The following is a 20,445-nucleotide window of genomic DNA, read 5'->3' as shown; positions in this document are numbered from 1 at the left end:
AGTAGACTCTCCCAAGCATAGCAAACATTTTGCATGACCGTCAGAATCAGGCAACTTTCCCCCACAAGCAATACACTTTTTAAAAAGTAATGTAGACATACTTGCCTTAGGAATGGTCAAACACAGTCCAAGTCAGGGCCACCAGAAGACAGGAATGGTCAACAGTCCAAGTCAATGGAGAAGGTAAGTCAGCAGTCCAGTATCAATATCCAAAAGAGTAGTCAAACACAATCCAAGGTATTTATCCAAAGAATCCAATGTAAGCACAGAGAGAGAGATTCCTAACACTGCCTTTGCAAGGGTGGAAAAAAGTAACTAAGGCTACATCCCCACCCAGAGCTGGCCCTAGGTATTTTTCAAGTGTAGGCGAACAGAATTTTGGCGCCCCCCGCCCCCCAAACCAATTACTGAAAAATAAAAGCGTTGGATAAGCGAAAATGTTGAATAAGGAGGGATTAAGGAAAAGCCTATTAAACATCAAATTACATTAAGATTTTACAAATTAAGCATCAAAACATTATGTTTTACAACAAATCAACAAATCAACAATGTTTTGCGCCCGAAGCGACCGCTTAATTCACCTCATTGTTGGACCGGCTCTGTCCCCACCTGTTTCTTATATATCCTCTGGGGAGGAAGGGTGGGGCTGTAGTTAAAGAGTCAGAGAGCTTGTTATAGGTTCTGAACTACTGCACATGCATGAAATTTTCTACCATATGTGCGATTTCACAGAGACCACGAAGGAGAAATTAGATATTTCTATGAGGTATCTTAGGTTTGTAATCACGAAAGAGGCAAGTGCAGCTAAACTCATGTAGATATGCCCCTTCCAATGTACTATATCACTCTTTGACTAGCATCTTGATTTTGTGAATAAATTGTACAAAACTATCACAAAATGAACAATCAATGCCAGTTCTATAAAAACAAAAAGTTACTTTCACGAGAGACATCTATAAAAATACTGTATTTACTTTTTAAAATATTCTGCTCTATTGAATCACACTAAATATGCTCAGCTAGTATTAGGGTAGAATAAGACTCATGTGTCATTTAAGCTAACACTGACTGATAAATAACCAATACAGCTCAATTTAATGACATATTATGTACAGAAAAAGTAAACAGTATGCTGAAATTTGGATCTGTCAAAAAGAATAGCCACATTTCTAGCTCGTGCATCCTAAAATGGTTGTTTATACATAACTTGTTGCATTAATCAGATTCACACTTAGAACTATATTAGAAGCAGAAAGGTTTTTACTGTATTTGCCAAGCAAACCAATCAATTATTGTCAGAAATATCACAAAATATTTTACACTAGAAAAATTAAGAAACTATGGGAGTGTACAGTTTCAACCATCACTTTCCTCAAGACAACATGATAAGGGAGAAACAAGTGAACATGTAAATAGGAATTATCTAGTGAAAAAGCACTTCACGTTCATTATTAATTTTCAGATCCCTGGAAAAACACACTTGGGAAGAAGGGATACTCCCCCTACCCGTTTCTAGAATAGCTGCTGTTGACCAACAGAGAAAAATAAGACAAGGGTTTATAAAACAAGCACTCTCCAGGGTTTTTATTTTTTTTAATGTATTTGAAAAGTCAAGTGAGCTTTTCTGCTGCTATGGACGAAGATTTTAGTAACATCATTAGCTAAAGAAATCTTTAAGAATGAGAATGTTAACAAGTACTATTTCCTCCGAAAGTTTGATACTGTGTCTTGTTATGTATATGCTATACACTAAAGACTCTGAAGCAGGGGTCCCCAAACTAAGGCCCGGAGGCCAGATGTGGCCCTCCAAGGTCATTTACCTGGCCCCCGCCCTCAGTTTTATAATATAATATTTTATATCATTTTAAATAATATAATATATTGTACATACATATAATATTGATAATAATATTATGTTATACAATATAATACTTATAATAATAATACCATATAATAATATTAATTATATGTTATATATTACATATAATATTACAGTATAGTGGTATAGTTCAATATAGTAATATATAATGCTAATATTGTGCTATGCTAATAATATAATATATTGTATGTACAGTAGAGTCTCACTTATCCAACATAAACGGGCTGGAAGAACGTTGGATAAGCGAATTTGTTGGATAATAAGGAGAGATTAAGAAAAAGTCCATTAAACATCAAAATAGGTTATGATTTTACAAATTAAGCACCTAAACATCATGTTATACAACAAATTTGACAGAAAAGGTAGTTCAAGTCAGTAATGTTATTTTTTAATTACTGTATTTACAAATTTAGCACCAAAATATCATGATCTATTGAAAACATTGACTACAAAAATGCGTTGGATAATCCAGAACGTTGGATAAGTGAGTGTTGGATAAGTGAGATTCTACTGTACATACAGCTGCTCTGAGTCCCCTTCGGGGTGAGAAGGGCGGGATATAAATGTAGTAAATAAATGTAGTAAATGAATAAATAAATAATTTTAGACTTATGCTCGCCCAAATTCTGAAATGACTTGAAGGCACACAACAATAACAATCCTAATTAACTTGACTATGTTGGCTAGAAGCAGGCCCATACTTCCCATTGAAATCCTGATAGGTTTGTGTTGGTTACAATTGTTTTCATTTTTAAATATTGTATTGTTCTTTCATTGTTTTTGTTGTTTTGCACTACAAATAAGACACGTGCAGTGGCATAGGAATTTGTTGGGTTTTTTTAAAATGATAATTCGGCCTCCCAACAGTCTCAAGGATTGTGGACCGGCCCTCTGCTTTAAAAGTTTGAGGACCCCTGCTCTGAAGTCACCTAAAAGTTAAAACTGAGGAACTATTATTATTTAGTTTTGCTCTAAGAAAATAGAATGGTTAGAATAATCACAGTGAGTATATGGTGGTGCTGATTAATATTTGCAATCATTCAAGGCTCATTTTTTGTGGCGGATAAACAGATAAATATTCATGCAACAGACAGACCAGTAAGCAGTGTTAGTTTGAACAGCTCAGAAAAACATGGATGTTCAGTAATTCTGCAGCAGCCATATATCTGCTTTCCTGTTTGTTAAGTGATAGCATCTTCCAATTTAGATAAGAAATAAGCTGGACTTTTGATTCTTCTCAAAGGCTAGTGTCAACATATCAGACAGCCTTAACTAGATATAAATTTGAAATGAGTAGAAATAAAATTCTCTCTCTCTTCCCAATATGGCATGGTTATACCCAACTGTCTGTCTTTCCCCCTGCTGTTCATTTTACTTTTTACACAATATTTTGCACAACCAACACACAACCCTCAGCAATTAGGAAAAGTGGTATATCCATGGCAGTAGAGGTAGCCTTCCTATAAACAAGATGAAAAAGCAATCACCCTACTTGAAAATAGATTATGAAGAACTCATTAGCACATGAATACAGAGTTTATTGAACTGTAAACGGCTAGTGTAAAAACGAGGGCTGTGCAAAAGGTTTGTACCTTGTACGTCAGATGTATTTCATAAGATTCATACATATGACACAATATTAAGAAACGCGGGTAGCGCCCCCGCAAAAAAACTTAAAATTCAAAACATTGACCTATGGCTTTTTGAAAGAGTTATGTAATTCTCGCAAGTAGCTCCAGGTTTCAGTCGCAGGCACTGCTTCTCCCCTAGAAGGGCTGGATTCCCCCAAAGGGCCCCGAGGCTCTTTCCCCAAAGGGAGCAGTGAGGGGCACCCAGGAAGACTGGGTAGGCGGGAAGGATGCCTGACTGGACGGCTGGGCAAGGAAGAAGCCCCTCTGGCACGTGGTCAGCCCAGAGAGACAGGCAGAGACCATTACATTGAGGCTTTAATGAGGGCAGCCCCAGTAAGCAAGCAGAATTCTGGGAAATGTAGTTTATAGCAGGGCCTTTTGAATTCTCTGCCACAGGGGTCCTCGCCTTCCTAAACTACATTTGCCAGAATTCTGCTTACTGCCTTATGCCTCCTCCTCCTACGTGAAAGTTTTGGTGGGGGGAAATTCATGTTCATTCTCTAAAGGGATTTCAAGATAAAAGGGGATTGTTGGGAGTTGAATAAATCCTGTGAGGTAGGCAAAGTTGAGAAGTAGTAACTCCAAAGTTTATCTAGATTTCCTATTATTATTATTATTATTATTATTATTATTATTATTATTATTATTATTTTAAAGGCTGGACGGGCATCTGTTGGGGGTGTTTTGACTGTGCTTTTCCTGCCTGGCAGAAGGGGGTTGGACTGGATGGCCGCTAGGGTCTTCCACTGAAATAGTACGGTTAAGTTTATATTGGTTATAATTCCCTAAAAATCAGTGGATGTGCAAATCTTTCTGAAACCTGGGGGAATTAAACCCTGGTTATGTTGTATCATTGAAACAAAAATTCAAGGAGATAGTTCTTGTAGGTTTTTTTAAGTTCATAAAAACATTTAAAATTTCCAAAAATCAGTGGATGTGTAAAATGTTCTGAAACTTGGGGCGGGGGGGGGGGGGGGGTAACAATGGTAAATGTTTTCTACAACTGTAGCAAGTTTCATCCTGATAGATTTACAAATGAGAAAGGAGCCCCAGAAGCTTCCCCACGTGCACAATTACATAACAAAAAAGTAACAAAAATCATTATATTGTTATAGTTATAATTCAGATCTCTTACAACAAGGGTCCCCAAACTAAGGCCCGGGGGCCGGATGCGGCACTCCAAGGTCATTTACCTGGCCCCCGCCCTCAGTTTTATAATATAATATTTTTATATCATTTTAAATAATATAATATATTGTATATACATATAATATTGATAATAATATAATGTTATACAATATAATACTAATAATACCATATAATAATATTAATTATATGATATATATTACATATAATATTACAGTATAGTTCAATATACTAATATATAATGCTAATATTGTGCTACGCTAATAATATAATATATTGTATGTGCATACAGCTGCTCTGAGTCCCCTTCGGGGTAAGAAGGGCGGGATATAAATGTAATAAATAAATGTAGTAAATGAATAAATAAATAATTTTAAACTTAGGCTCGCCCGAAGTCTGAAATGACTTGAAGGCACACAACAACAACAATCCTAATTAACTTGACTATCTCATTGGCCAGAAGCAGGCCCACACTTCAAATAAGACATGTGCAGTGTGCATAGGAATTTGCTCGGTTTTTCCCCCCAATGATAATTCGGCCCCTCCACAGTCTGAAGGATTGTGGACCGGCCCTCTGCTTTAAAAGTTTGAGGACCCCTGTCTTACAATATTTTAGACACACTTTAGAAACGATTTGTCCTCCCCCTCACAATTTTGTAATGAGTACTGAAACTTTTTTTCATTGATTGCACAGGTCTAGTAAAAACTACTCGAGTGTCTTCAGGTCATTTCTGACAAATGTTGATCCCAAGGTAAACTTATTCAAAAGAGATTTGCCCTTGCCTTCCTCTGAAGCTAAGAGAATGTGACTTACCCAAAATCCCCCAGTGAGTTTACATGGTCAAGTAGGAGTCTCTTAGAGTCCTAGTTCAACATGCAAACCACTATATATCATGCTGGCTGTATCATAAAAAACAAAAAAACAAAAAAACTCTCTAATACACTAGTAAATTTAATGTAAAGCTAGTAGAACTACTTGCATTAGTAAAACTAAACTAGGAAAAACAATAGCTCTAATGCTAAAGTGCTGCAGTAAGATTTAAAAATTTACTTAGAGTTTTACAGATGAGTTTAGAATGTAAAAAGCTGCACTAAAATTAAAAAGATCAAAAAATAGTTTCCATACTTGATATATTTACTAAGTTATTGACAGTAGTTATTGACAGTAGAATCAGGATTACAGTAGTATAGAATTGTTTGCAATATCTGTTTATGAATGAATAATTTAAGACACTAACTTTGCATACAGTCAATTTGCACAGTAATTTAATCATTGTATGCTCTTAAGGCCATGTTGTAAAGATGGTAAAACTCAGTAGGCTAACTTTAAAAGTTAATAATTGGCCTGATGAAGACATAGCTGTGCAATGAATGTCTAACACCCTTCACGGAGAAAGTACCAAACTCTTTATTGAAACGAACTGATGTCACATACTGTTATTTCAGTAAAATACTTCAGAATGTTTACTTTTATCACACTTAACCAAAGAAATTACAATCTCACAGCAGTCACATGATTAATATTTAAACAAAAAAAAAAAATCTCATATGTATTAACAGTAGAACTATTAAGATGCCTCTTTTTTTCCATAAAAGCAGGATGGAGTGCACAATTTGTACGGACTGTTAGGAGCCATAAGGATTACAATTATTAAAACAATTCCAAGTACTAGATATTTTAAACATTATTAGTATCTTCTGGAAGATGCTAAAATCATTCTAAAGCAGACTTGCACAACATATGGCTTGCGGGCCTTGAGAAATGTAGAGGATGTAAAAGAAAATAAAGATGTAATGAGTGCTTTTTGGGGAAGAGGAGATGTTTTTTTCTAAGTTGGTGGTGGCAGGAGAGCATGGGAACCAACTGAGATCTGCGGGGTATGGAAAGAAACATACCCCTCTCAGCCCCAGGCATCAGCAAGGGGCCTCACTTTCTCCTCCCCTTGCCCAATTATTCATGGCAATTGCCCAGACTAGGCATGAAGAATATTGAAAATTCCTTCCAGGGAAATAAACTAGCCAACAATAAACAAACACTATCAGAAGAGTGAGCCAATCAGGCACGAAAGCCTCTGACATCTGAGGGATGGGGGCTAGTGCTCGGTGGTGCGTTCCACTTTTACTATGTAAAACTCCAAGCCAATGAAACAGGTTGCTTCTCCACCCACCCTCTTTTAAATCCTCATCAAAATGATTTGCCATCTGCTGGACAGTGTGTGACTTCTTAGAGTTGGCAAAAGTCACTTCTGGACTACAAGTCCTAAAATCTTCAAACCACTGTGGTCGTTGATCTTGTTGGATGGAGGATTTTGAGTTATAGTCCAAAAGTGAGATTACCAGGGTCTATTCATGAAATGTGGGCAGGCTCTCCCATTCCAGTGTCATAGGTTGCATCTACACTGTAGTATTAATGCAGTCCGGCACCACTTTAACTGCCAAGACTGAATGCTATGAAATCCTGGGAGTTGTAGTCTGGTTAGGCACTAAAAACCTATCTGCAGTCCGAAAAAGTTTGGCCTATTTTAATTTTGGCCCCTACCAAATGCCAAGTGGTGCAGGTCTGCTCTAGAGTCTTCTAGAACAGTGTATTTCAAGCTCTCTGAGAAGCGATGAGTACCATATTTGTGCCCCTTGGCTATAATTGTTTCATTACCCTATAAACTGCTGTAGAAGTCTAGAAATTTTAGTAAAACCTGTGTGGACTTATACATTGGTCAGGTATACATTTAAAAAAAATCATCCAGCTTTCTGAGTGGTGAAAACCAAGATCTCAGCCCATCCCCAGAGAACCTAAAAAAAAAGCACTGACCCTTGCTAATCTTTCTTTTGCGATGTAGTTTCTGCCCTTTCTGAATGAATGAGTTGAGTAATGATGGTGGCTGGCAACTTGAGATGGCATTGGTGCTTTCCTGTCTCTGCATAATAGCCCTTAATTTATGCACAGTTCATACAATAATCCATACTTTTGGCCCCAAAATATGCCCTTTACTGATACTCGTGGACAATTTATACATGAGTACATACAGTATTTTCTAAAAGCTATCCAGGGCCTGATAGCTGATGGTTCAAGGGCTGGCACTGCTCCATGGATCATCACTTGGAATAAGACTAATCTATACAAAGACATTTTTAGAATTAGGACTAGTTTTAATTTTAATATAGTAATGTTTTCAATATGTGAAAAACAATTTGCTACCCATTACTCATGTGCTAGATTTTTCTCTCCAAAGCACTGTTTTTTAAATTGTTGCTTTTACTGGCTGAAAGATATAGTTAAGAGTACTGCCAATATTCACCTTGAGAGCATGAGAGAGAAAGTATGTGTGGATTATTAATTAAAGGCATTTAATCCAGATACTAGGGGAAAGGCCATAGCAGAGTAGTTGGTCACATGCTTTGCATGCAAAACATTCCAGACTCAATCCCTGGTATCTCAGGCAGGAATGGGAAAGATCACTGTATGAAACGTTGGGGATTCATCATCAGTCATTGAAACAATATTGACCTAGAACAAATGAATGAATGTAACAATAGCTTTCTATATACTTACTCTCTCTTTCATTATGTCTGGATTGATACTACACTTAAAATCAAAACAACACAGCCTAGCAATGCTGAATAACCTGGAAAAAGGACTGTAAATAATTACTTTAATGTGTCACAGGTTATCACAATAGTGTACTTTGCAAAAACTGCTGGAGGTTTAGGAGTCAATCTATATTCTTAAATTTATATCTCCGCTTGTGGCACATACTTTAAAGGCAATAAATGATTATCTGATTTTAAGTGTTTCTTTTCTGGCTTTTTTTTTTGGAAAAAAGAAGACTTTATTGGCTTCGTGAAAGAGAAAATAAGATTACCATTTATTTAAGAGAACTAGACAAAAACATCAAAAACTGTTGGTGACTATGTTGTTTTCATAACAAAACACCCGTTTGTTACTTATGAAAATTCTGATGAAAAAGATAAAGGCCTAAATCCTATTTTTAGTTGTAACCAGAGCAGTGGGGTTTACATATGTGTTAAGTGTCATCATTCAAAATAAATCTGCTTTGAGTTAGGACTATCAAGAAGCCAAGAAAATAGTGTGGAATAGCAAGCAGCTCCTACTTACAAAATATGTTTAGTATCTGCTTATCACTCCCATATGAATTTATTTCCATTTAACAAACTAAATCTTCTTTTTTACAAAGTGAGAAGAAAGCAAAGAGGAGTTCATAACCCTACATCTGAACAAGCTACCTTGTGCAGAGAAAGAATCCTAAGCAAGAAAACATAGGAAAGAGTATCAAGACATCATCACACTTCATCAGAAAATGATGTGTAGTAGAGTTCCGGTTATCCGAGTTAAACTGGCGGGCCCAATCTCGGATAACCAAAACTGATGGATAATAGGGGGGTGGGGCTTATTATCTAAGCTGGGGGCTTGGCTAGGCCGTGGGGAAGGTGCCTTGAGGGAGGGAGGGAGGGAGGCTCCGGAGGAAGTTCCAATGGAAGATTTCTTCTCCCCACAGCTTCTTTGCTCACCTTTGAGGAGCTTAAAGGCTCCCACCAGCTGCTCTGAGGCGGTGGATGGCAGGGCGGGCTCCATGCAGAAGAGGGCGCGGAGCTGCAAGGAGGCCCAAGAGGAAGCTGCCTCTGCTTCCCCCTCCACTGCCTCTTCCTCCTTCACATCTTCCAGCCGGAGGAAGAGGGAGAAAAAAGTCCTCCTGCTGTTCCCTCTCCTTCTCTCAAACTCCCTCCGCACAGCGGCAGTGGCAGCTTCCTCTTGGGCCTCCTTGCAGCTCCGCCAGAAAACTCCTGAAGTGGTAGATTTAAAATGTTATAATGCCACTTTTCATGACTAGGTTTTTACAGAGTGAGAAGCCATGCTATGCATATTGTTAGTCTTCTTTATCAAGCCTGTGTTGCCTACACTGCACACGCACACCCATTTTTGTGTGTATAATTTTGTTAAACTTACATGTAAAGCAGCATGGAAGCTGATGAATATGCCTAAGTTTACATTTTGTTTAGGGCCAATAATAAAAGCACATGTAATTTTGTACCATGATTTTTGTGATAGTGATATATAACTGGAAATTTTAATGCCTCTAATATAAAATGAAGTTCATTTTATATACTTCAAACACTCATTGAATTATGTTCATTACAATCTCCTGTCTAGGTGAGTAAATGATTGACTTAGAAACTGAGAAGTTTTGCAACTTTGCTACAGCTAATTCTGTACGAAGAGAGTAGGCACTATTCCATATGAAACAAGCTTTATGGTACTGTCCACTTCATAAACATTTCTTAAAAATCAGAAACCACCTCTGTACAAAAGTGCAGGATATAAAATGATTAGTCAATGTTGTCATTCGTATCTATGGATTGTAGTCCAAAAGAGCAATAAAATATACAAAACTATAACAATGTTTCCAAGGGGCACTATAGACTTGTCAAAAACAGATGTGTATTGCTGTCGATATTTTCAGCCTCTTTCACTTTACACACTGTAATAAATTAAATGTTTTCAAGTGAAATATTTCACATATATCTAATACTTCAGACACCTATTTATCTCATTAAATTATTATAGCTCTAACTTTGCATAATCCTCTGTCTTCATTTTGTATTTTTATTCTGGACTTTACTATTTCATTCTATAAAAATTGGTCATCTTATATACACATATTCTTTTTTCTCTGTTATATTAAATTAGTTTTTCAAGTTATTACTATAAACGTTTGTTCTGTTGCTGTAGATAAGACCCAGTGAGCAAAGTGCATGGTTATTAAATGTAATTATTACAGCTTGAATCCACACATCTTTTATGAGTGGAAGGGTACTTCTGCTTATGAAAGGCCACCCCAAATTCTTCTGATTTTCTCATCCCCTTTTGCCCCATCACATACCATCTCTGAAGATCTCTTAATCCCCAAGATCTGGGCAGAACAGACTCAAAATAGGAAACTATTTTGAGAGAGATGAGCCAGGAAAGTACCCATTACACAAGAAGGTTCTGATTGCCTATTTCTGAATCCATCCTAATGAGTTGCATTTCAATAATGAAAAAAATATGATGGGACTTAAATATTATGGTTAACTGAACCTTTGATCTCTAAGAATTACATTAAACTTTTTCTGAATACTAGGTGCACACTTGCTCTCTCTGAGTGTGCACCTCACACACATACAGGTTGAACATCCCTTATCTGGAATTCTGAAATCCAGAATTGTTCACATGGGTGCTGAAATAGTAATGCTTTTGCTTTCAATGTACACAAACTTTGTTTCATGCACAAGCTTATTGAAAATATTTCATAAAATCACCTTCAAGTTATGTGTGTAAGGTGTCTATGAAACAAAAATGAATTTCATGTTTAGACTTGAGTCTCATCTCCAAGGTATCTTATTATGTACATATCTGCAATTACATGTATTCCACAAATCTAAAATCCAAAACTTCCGATCCCAAGCATTTCAGATAAGGGATACTCAAAATTTCTTCCTTTGGGTTCCAGTAGAACAAGCACAGTTAAGATTTCTGTATGAATACCAGAATAATAACAGTGCTTTATAATCTGGTGTTTATCTTAACTTTTAAAATTAGAGACATATTTAAATTAATATTTTGACTCATTATTACAAAAGGAGTAATTTATTTCTTGGTGTTTGAATCTGTTTTCATCTAGAATTTAAAGAGGAAATGCTTGTAACTGAGAATGAAAACTGGGAAATAAGTTTAACTAGATAGGTAGTAGGACACTGATAACATTCTGCTTGAGTGAAACTAATATATGAATAAGTAAGGTTCATTAAACATTTTGTTTTTTTGCAGAAATTGAACTCATCTACTGCATAGCTCTTGCTTTCATGTTCAGCAGTAGGCTAAGTTGCAGCATTAAGTGCAGCAATGTCAACATTTTTGGTTTCTAGAAAAAATAGTGAAGTTGAGATTTTGACCAACTTAAATGAAAGAGCTCATTTTAAGGCAGTTTGTTAGCATTTGTTTGACCTAGACGTAATTCACTGGGCTACATGCTCATGTGGGGAGTGGGGCGTAGATATAAACAGCATACTGTACACGTGCACAATCCATAAATATCACAAATGCATGCAGTAGCAGCTCAAAGAGACTGGCTGATTGGGAAGGCAAGGCAAAACAAAACATTTTTCTTCAACATTTTTGGGGATGGGAAGCAGTGATCAGCTGCATGCATGTTACATACAGTGGAACACAAATACCATACCTGAGGGGTGAGCCGATGAGCAATGAAGGAGGGGTAGGGTTACTCCCTGCATTGTGACGGCGGCGTACTGCCTGACGCCTAAATGTGCTGCGTTCACGACGAACTGTGACCGCCTCCTCACTGGCTTGTGCTGCTGCATCAAGACAGACCAAGTCAAATTGGAGCCTAGTCCAGTTATGTACACAGCATATTATGCTTTCCCCCACAAGTAAGGATAATGGTTCATTCTGATGCAAAGAACTTGATCATTTAAAATTCAATTACAAATGAAGAAGTTTAATGGTAGAATTGTTATCTTAAAATGTATAAATGTTTGCTCTCTCAACTTTGTTAAACTGATTTATAAGGTCAATAAATTTAAGTTAAGAACACAATTATAGTAAGTGTACTACTTTACAAAAACCTTGGTTTTTGAACCGAAATTCAAAAATTCAGTCCATACTTATCTGTCAAAGTGAATTCATAAATCTCTGAATGCTAAAGTTACTGCCTGCTTTTCAATATTAAAATCTAACTTACAGGAGGGACATTGAGAAAAGAAACATAAATTTCCTGTGGGTTCATGAAACCAATGTCATGCCTCTTTGGGCTTTGGCCTTAGTTCTGACAGAGTCAAATAAAAATGATTTCACATCTCTCCCTTGCCCAAGTAGAGTTTTGCAGAATTTTGTAGTGGAGTACAGTATACAGAGGATGAATTTAGTAACAAAACAATATGCTTGCGTTAGCAAGCATCTTGTTCAGGAAATAAATGTACTGCAAAATGGAAAACTTCAATGACTGATTTAGACAACTTTTTCAGTCAATGGTTTCAATTGTTTTGACTTAAATCAACACCCCTTGGTTCCAGCATTCCCACTTGCCTGTCATGTATGTGACAAAACCTCTTGAATTTATTTCTGGGAGATTCATTCATTCACCTTTCAATATATGGGGAAACAACTCTGGTTAGACAAACAATTGAGTTCCATTTTTTGTGATGAGAGTACTGATTTTGTTTACCTATCCATAAAATTTGAACAGAGGTGACTTACCCTGTAAAACTAAAAATGCAGTATAAATTAAGAATAGCAGGGTAAATACCAGGCAGCATCTTGGTCTCTTCTTTAGAATTCCTTTTCTTGTTCAGAACATTTCATGGAGTGTTATATCTTCATTTACAACATATTCAGATGTCAAGGGGCCAGCAGACTGAAAGTGTCTTGTATTTGTGTTAAAATACTTGGGATATTATTTTATTTATCTTCAGTAGCACTGTCTACCTTTAACCTTCTGGAAAAGGGAAGATAGAATCGTAGAATAGTGTTGTGGCTCAGCCATCATGGCCCAGGTTTCATTGAGACTTAAGAGTTAGAAACAGATGAGGCGATGGAATTCGAGGACATTCCTGCTTCAGTTCCAGGCCCCATGGCCTTGCAGGTGCCGGATATTGTGGAATCACAGGATCCGCTAATTGATGAACATTCCAAAATCTCTCCAGTGTTACCCATACCAGATGGTACAGACTTGGGGGAGAATAGAACTTTTAATCGGAGAGATTTTGTTACAAAAGATAGGAGCAAGAAACAAGGAGTGAGAAGAAGTTGGAGACTCGCTCTCAAATTGGATAATGATTAATTTTCCCATGAGAACTTTGTGGGTCCTGTACTCCCTAATTCTTGCAGACTTGGGATTCTGTTAAAAGTACTCCTCACACTATTCTCATTATGGTGTCAACTTTGCCTTTCCTCGGAAGAGGTTCCAGTTTCCAGCTCCTTGCCTTGTCTCCTGAATCCGTGTCGAGTTCCCAGTTCCAGGCGAGCCGCGTCGAGCCGTGACTCCCGAGTAGACCTTGCCTTGTTACTGAGACTTCCTTGTTCCTGAATCGAGATTGACCTTGTTTACCTTGCTTCCTTGATTTTGCTACGGGACTTTTCAAGTGGATTTGCAGCGCTTTGTTCCTGCTATTGTTTCATGGACAAACTTTGATTTCTTAAAGGAAGCTATCAAGCTTCACTTGTGGATTACAAATTGGACATTGATGAACTCTTTCTGAATTGCAATAGACTATATATTATGGACTATTTCTTACTCTGACTTTCCACCTTAAATGTACATAGACATATATATACTCTGCTTCAATAAACAGCTTGTATGTTATATTGGCTCCTGCCTGGTTTTCGGGTGCTCGCACTGTCTTGGGGTGCAACCAATAGAATTGGAAGAGACCACATGAGCCATCAAGTCCAACCCCCTGCCATTCAGAAAAGCATAATCAAAGTACCCCTGACAGATGGCCATCCAGCCTCTGCTTAAAAGTCTCCAAGGAAGAAGCTTCCACTACACTCAGAGGCAGAGAGATCCACTATTGAACATTTTGTACAGTCAGGAAGTTATTGCTAATGCTCAGGTGGAATCTCATTTCCTGTAATCTGAACCCATTGCTCTGAGTCCTAGTTTCAAGGGCAGCAGAAAAAAAATCTCCTCCCTCTTATGACATCCTTTCACATATTTGTACATGGCTATCATGTCTCTTCTCAACCCTCTCTTCTGCAGGCTAAACATACCAGCTCTTTAAGACATTCCTCATAGGGCATAGTCTTCAGACCTTTGATCATTTTAGTTGTCCTCCTCTAGACACTTTCCAGCTTGTCAATATCTCTTTTAAACTATGGTGCCCAGAATTGGACACAGTATTCCAGACAAGGTCTAACCAAAGCAGAATACAAAGGCACAATGACTTCCCTTGACCTAGACATTATCCTCCTTTTATTGCAGCCCAAAATCCCCTTAGCCTTTTTAGCTGCTGCATCACACTGTTGGCTCATGTTAACTTGTTGTCCACAAAGACTCCCAAGATCTTGTTCACATGAACTGTTGTTGAGCCAGGCATCATCCATTCTGTATCTTTGCATTTCATTTTTTCTGCTTAAGTGTAGTATCTTACATTTGTCGTTGAAATTCATTTTTCCCATTTTGGACCAGCTCTCTAATCTGTTAAGGACCTAATTTGATGTCATCTGCAACTTGATAAGCCTGCCCTCTAAACCTCCATCCAAGTCATTACTAAAGACGTTGAACAGAACTGGGCCCAGGACCAAAGCCTGTGGCACTTCACTAGCCACTTCTTTCCAGGATGAAGAGGAACCATTGGTGAAGAGGAACCAGAGGAGCCCTTTGGGTTTGGTCGCTTAATCAATTATAGATCCACCTAATAGTAGCCTTGCCTAGCCCACATATGACTAGTCAGCTTGCAAGAAGGTCATGGGAGGCTTTGTTGAAGACCTTACTTAAATCAAGATATGCTATATCCATATTTAGAGTATCCAGTTTTTCCTGGACTATTACCTTACTTATTTTGGATTGCATTTTCCCTATTATCTTGTATGCTCAGTATTGCTGGGAAGATGGGAAATTCAAGTTTGTCTTTTGTATGGCATTGCTAATTAATGATTTTAAAACCCTATTCATATATAGAGCCTGAAAATATTACATCTGGAGCTTATCAGTGATAAAGGTAAGGTCTATTTAACTATTCAGAAATGTGTAATAGAAAAGTAAAGACTTCTTTTCTTTTTCCTTTTTGAATTTAAGCTCTTGGAAATTAGAGGCTATGAGAATGGAGAACATTAACCCAAGACTACAGTCATTTGGTTAAAAGCCACACTGGAGTATTCAGTTTGAATGTATTAATAGCTATATCCCAGATACCAATAAGTGGAGCAAAGCCAAATACAATGCATAGATCTGATCTCATAATGGTACTTGACATAGCTTGAGACAGGAAAAAATCCACCAGTTGTTCAAGGTACTAACAATAGAAAAATGGTGCTTAAAAGACTTCTGAAGACCTAACAACCAGCTAGGTTGTGTGCCTTCATTACCCTTCAAGCCAAACAGTAAAGGATTGGTTGCTTATCTGTAACCACAGTTCTTCAAGTGGTTATCTGTGAACTCACACAAATGGCATAATGTGCCTGCACAGTGCATCACTCAGAAACTGTTATGTCAACATTTTGATGGTAACTCCTTTTCTCCTGGGTCCAAGTAACCAGCCTGATTCCCACTCAATCCCTCAATTTCATGAATGCTTAAATTATAGCCAAGGACACAATGCGAGGAGTAAGAGTGGGTGTGAAGGAATTCACAGATAACCACTCAAACAACTTACAGATAAGCAACTAATCTTCCTTCTCCTTGGTCTCTGTGACTCATACAAATAGGAGACTAGCCAAGTACTCACCACAGGTAGTGAGAGTATCATGTCGCACAAGCAAACAGCAGAGCTCTCCCAAAAGCAGCAACAGCCCTTGACCTTGCACCTAGTGTATAGTGAGTAATGAAGGTCAAAGATTGTGACTGTGTAGCTACTTTACAAATATACTTTAACAACATGTCTTTCAGAAAGGCAGGTAATGAGGAGACACTAGGCAGTACAGAACCCAACTCTACTCCACAGTACAGTCCATCATTTTTCTTAGATTTGGACTGTATGGTAAAGGGAGTGCCCCACAACCTAGACACAACCATCAAGAAGAGGGCAGCTACGGACTCAATATACGGACACTTATTTTGAATCAGACCATATTTAGGTCCAAGAATTCGAGGCCATGCAATCCATAATATTTGCTCTTCAAAGGCACAGGCATAACCAGTCAGCAAAATAGACACATGTTCCCACAGGACTGTTGTGGGAGCACACAATGGTGGCATGCCCAATGAAGTAGATGAAGTATCTGCTCAGAATCATCTGCCATGAATGAATCATGAAGAGTATGTTTACTCAAGATGGCAAGAGAGGTAAATGACGTAGTCGATATGGGGTTCTTGGTACCAAGGACTTAGTTCAAGGAAGTACCAGTAGAAGCAAAACAGCAAGAGTTGATTGGGGATATTGGCCCAAAGGAAATGACTGAGAAGAACAGTGAAGGCCTAAATGGGAACAATTGAGTCAGTGGTTCAGTGGCCTAGTGCATAAATTTGGACTCAGATCGATTAGGAGATCTTTGCCTTAGTTCTAATTTCAGTGGTACCGTATGGAAATATGGTGCAAGAGGAGATGCCAGCTTCACTGATGGTGAAGTGGATCAGACTAGTGGTAGTGTAGGCTACACTGGCTGTGTAGTGGGTATTCTCCATGCCAGACCTGTTTATACTCCTTGTAGACAAGATTTGAAGATGAAGAGCCACCACCGGTGATCTCCTGCAATAAAACCTATAACAATCATGTTTCCATCCACCACAGCACCAAAAATCATGTCAATTTCAATGGCAACTGTATTTAAAATGGTACCAACAAAGTGGCAGTGACCATGCTTTGAGAATATAAGACCATGCAGAGCTGGTACCTGAAAATATACCTCTAATGAAGACAAAAATGAGGAGGACTGGTGGTGTTGAGCAAACTGAAGCAAAAGAAGTGGGGTGAAGAAAAATCCTTCTGAGAAGGAGGCAAAAGAGAAGACTGGGCTTCATGAACCATCAGAACTTGCATAGATGACCAATGGGGCACTACAGAGATTCAATTATTTCCCCTTTAGAGGATGTATCAGCAGGAATTATTTGATGTAACTTCTTGTGTAAAGGTATGACCTATATCTCTGAATGTAGGGAAGATTGCATTAAATCAATGGAGATAAAAATCTAGACTTCTCTCTCAGGAACCAATTCAATCATAACAGGATGATCAGCTTTATCTGAAGTATGTGTCTGAGAGGACAATGACTTGGACTGAGCGTGGGCCTCATCCTGCACTTTTCTTCTTATGTCACCTCTTGGAGGAATGCTTAGAGGTTAAAGCGGAGGCTTCCAGAATGAGAGTCTGGCCTGGTGTCCAAGGAATATGGGACTGAACCTCCATCTTGACTGATTAGGCCGATACCAAAGTTGTTTTGGGTTGAATGGAAGAATTGCTAATAGGACATTTAGAGCCATCCTCAGATTTCTCCAAAAGATCTCCTCTTTCCTGGATGGAAATACTGCCAGGTGGACCAATGAGCAAGGGAAATGAGAGCTGAAGAACAACAATACGGAAATAATATGTGAATTTGTTTTGTGGACTTATCTGAAGAAGACAGGGATTGCTCACAAAAAAAGAACTTTAAGCCTGGATAAGCAGTATATTTCTTTGAAGAGCCAGATGAGCCCATTGAAGACTACTCAAGCCAAATTGCTAGGAGAAATAGAAGATAATGGAGATGCTTTGAGTAAAGCTAAAAGACAGAGTCCAGAACAAAACCAAATTGTAATGCAGTCCAAAGAAAGTTGAGAAGAAAACATATAGCCTCTGCTGCAGTGGATGAAAAAGAACTGGGGTCTCAGCAGCAAGCACGCTGGTCACCTGGTCCAAGGGAGGAGAAACTACCACCAAAAACGCTTACATAACAACTCTAGAAGTTTCCAAATTATGCACTATGCAGATGCAGTAAATCAATTTGTGTGAGTCACAGAATCCATAAAAATATTTTATACAACTGTTTCTCAAGCATAAGAAAGCAATATTAATTACCTAATTATCAAATAAAACATTTGTGGAAATACCTCATAGATACTAGAGAAACACAACTACTTTACTGGGGTTGAAATGATTGTGCATCATCTATGCTCAGAAAATACACTGGAAGAGTCTGAAAACCCACATGGTTTAATTCATTAACTTACACTTTTGCCATAGCAAAAGCAATCATTTCACTAAAGTGAGCGTGAGTATACGCTGAGAAATCCTCACTTATCATGGATATTTCTTTCTGCTACCAAAATAGGAAAATATAGCAAGATTTTGAAAAGTTACATGACACTGAAATGGGATCCCTTAAATATCTGCTATACCAGAAGAATCTTATCATTAGTCCTTCACATTTAATAACCAATTATCTCTTGCAGATTCATGTCTTAGATAAAATCCTAGCTCTGAGGAATCACAGCATAGAATATACATGGACTGTGTAAGGAAATACAAGGTTATCCATTAGTATACCTTATTAATATCATACAGACAACATAACTAAATGCTTTTATTTAAGTCCTTTTTCAGGACAAGATCCTTATAAACAGAGAGCTATGTTGCCTTCTAGCCTCTGGAATGGGGCATGGAATTGATGGACAAGCTCTCATGTGCAGATGCAGCTTTTCCAAGAGTCCATCACATTTTACTGACACAGAAAAACAAATTTATGTTACAGAATAAATGCTGTAGTTGTTTTAGTTAATGTCATAATACTGCAACACTGACTTCACTTAGATGTTAAACAGTACTACCCACCTACCACAAAAGCAGGAGTGTGAAAGTAAAACTTTTTAAGAAAGCCATTGTAACGGAAAGCCTTATTTTATTGATAAATTTTGCCTATGTTATTTAATGTTGATTTAGAGATAAAAGTGGACAGAAGTTAGCTACTGATGATTGGCCATGTGTCACCATGGTAACGTAGCTGCTTCGGTAGAAATGTAACAATTTCTAAGCTAGTGAAAGGGGCGGAGCTAGCTGGAGGAAAAAAGGAGGAGATGTTTTAAAAAGAGTGAGTTATGTTGATGTTTCTTGTGAGGAAAACTAGAGAAAAGATGTGTGTGTCTGAGGTTGAGTTATGGTAATCTCTAGCCGGGTGAGCTAGAGGGAAAAGGAACCTAGTTTAGGTTTGGGACTTCAGTTGAGATACTGAAGGAAAAAGTGACTATTATTGAGTCAGATCTGGGGTTTTCTTGTGAGGAAGAGCTAAGGAAAAGGAATATGGTAGAAACAAAGTTTCAGTCAAGTTGTTAATGTTGAAGAATGAAAGATATGGTTTATATTGTATATAAGTGAAATTGAAGAAGTAAACTATTGCAACCAGTTACGATTTTCGGACTAAAGTAACCATAAATAAATAGTTCTCTGTTTTAAATAAAGAAAGTGCTTCTGAGTGGTAAATTGCTCGACTTAGTATCAGTAGAAGATTTGTCTCACATATTTCCCCTCAGTGTCACATCGTATCGTACATGCACACGTACAGACTTAAGGGTTTATAGCTGGCAGTGGCTGGGATCCTGAAAGAAGGATTGCCCCCTGCCTGTTTATGAAGTGGACCCTTGCTTTTAATGGTGGCAGCGGTGGGATACAAAGATTCCCCCCCTGCCTAAAAGAGCCTTCGTCCCTTGCAGCCATCAAGTACTAATATGCTTTAAAAAAAAAGTGGTCAAGATTAAATATTTCAGACTAATTTTGGAAAAAATACTAAAGGAGACAGTACAGCAAGACTATATAGTGCAAATAGATAGATATTATGATACACAGGAAAGAGAGACGCTTTTTAAAGGGTGCTTCTATTCTGTTCTTTTTTGTGAGGAAATTCTGCATTACCTGGTTACATCCTGCCTGAAAGATATATTTTAAAATTGAAAAAATCAAAGTAAAGCTATAATCCTCTATAAGCTCTTTTTGGGTTTTGCAATGGCATCAAATATGCTACTATTCATTAATGCATGAAATGGCACCTCACTGATGAATGTCATGGTAGAGCTCTAAACAAACAGCACACATCCACATCTATGCATGAGACAGAAATGTTAAAAGTGCTGGTGGATTTTCCAGCAATATACT

General features: G+C 37.7%; 1 protein-coding gene across 4 annotated transcripts in view; it reads right to left on the bottom strand.

Moving 5' to 3' along the window:
- The window catches only part of pcnx1 (pecanex 1), a 125,888-nt gene that overhangs the window by 63,539 nt on the left and 41,904 nt on the right, over positions 1-20,445 (bottom strand). For 2 of the 4 annotated variants that reach the window (XM_062968083.1, XM_062968085.1), the window contains exon 7: positions 11,892-12,024. The exons of 1 other annotated variant lie outside the window; for it this stretch is intronic. In XM_062968083.1, coding sequence (XP_062824153.1) covers positions 11,892-12,024 — 133 coding nt within the window. The remainder of the gene's footprint in view (positions 1-11,891; positions 12,025-20,445) is intronic. One more of the 4 variants, XM_062968084.1, reaches the window with a different exon arrangement.

This window comes from Anolis carolinensis, chromosome 1, assembly GCF_035594765.1.
Source record: "Anolis carolinensis isolate JA03-04 chromosome 1, rAnoCar3.1.pri, whole genome shotgun sequence".
Lineage (NCBI taxonomy): Eukaryota > Metazoa > Chordata > Lepidosauria > Squamata > Dactyloidae > Anolis > Anolis carolinensis.
The sequence above is the reverse complement of the archived record's forward strand: the minus strand, read 5'-3'. Positions and strand labels throughout refer to the sequence as shown.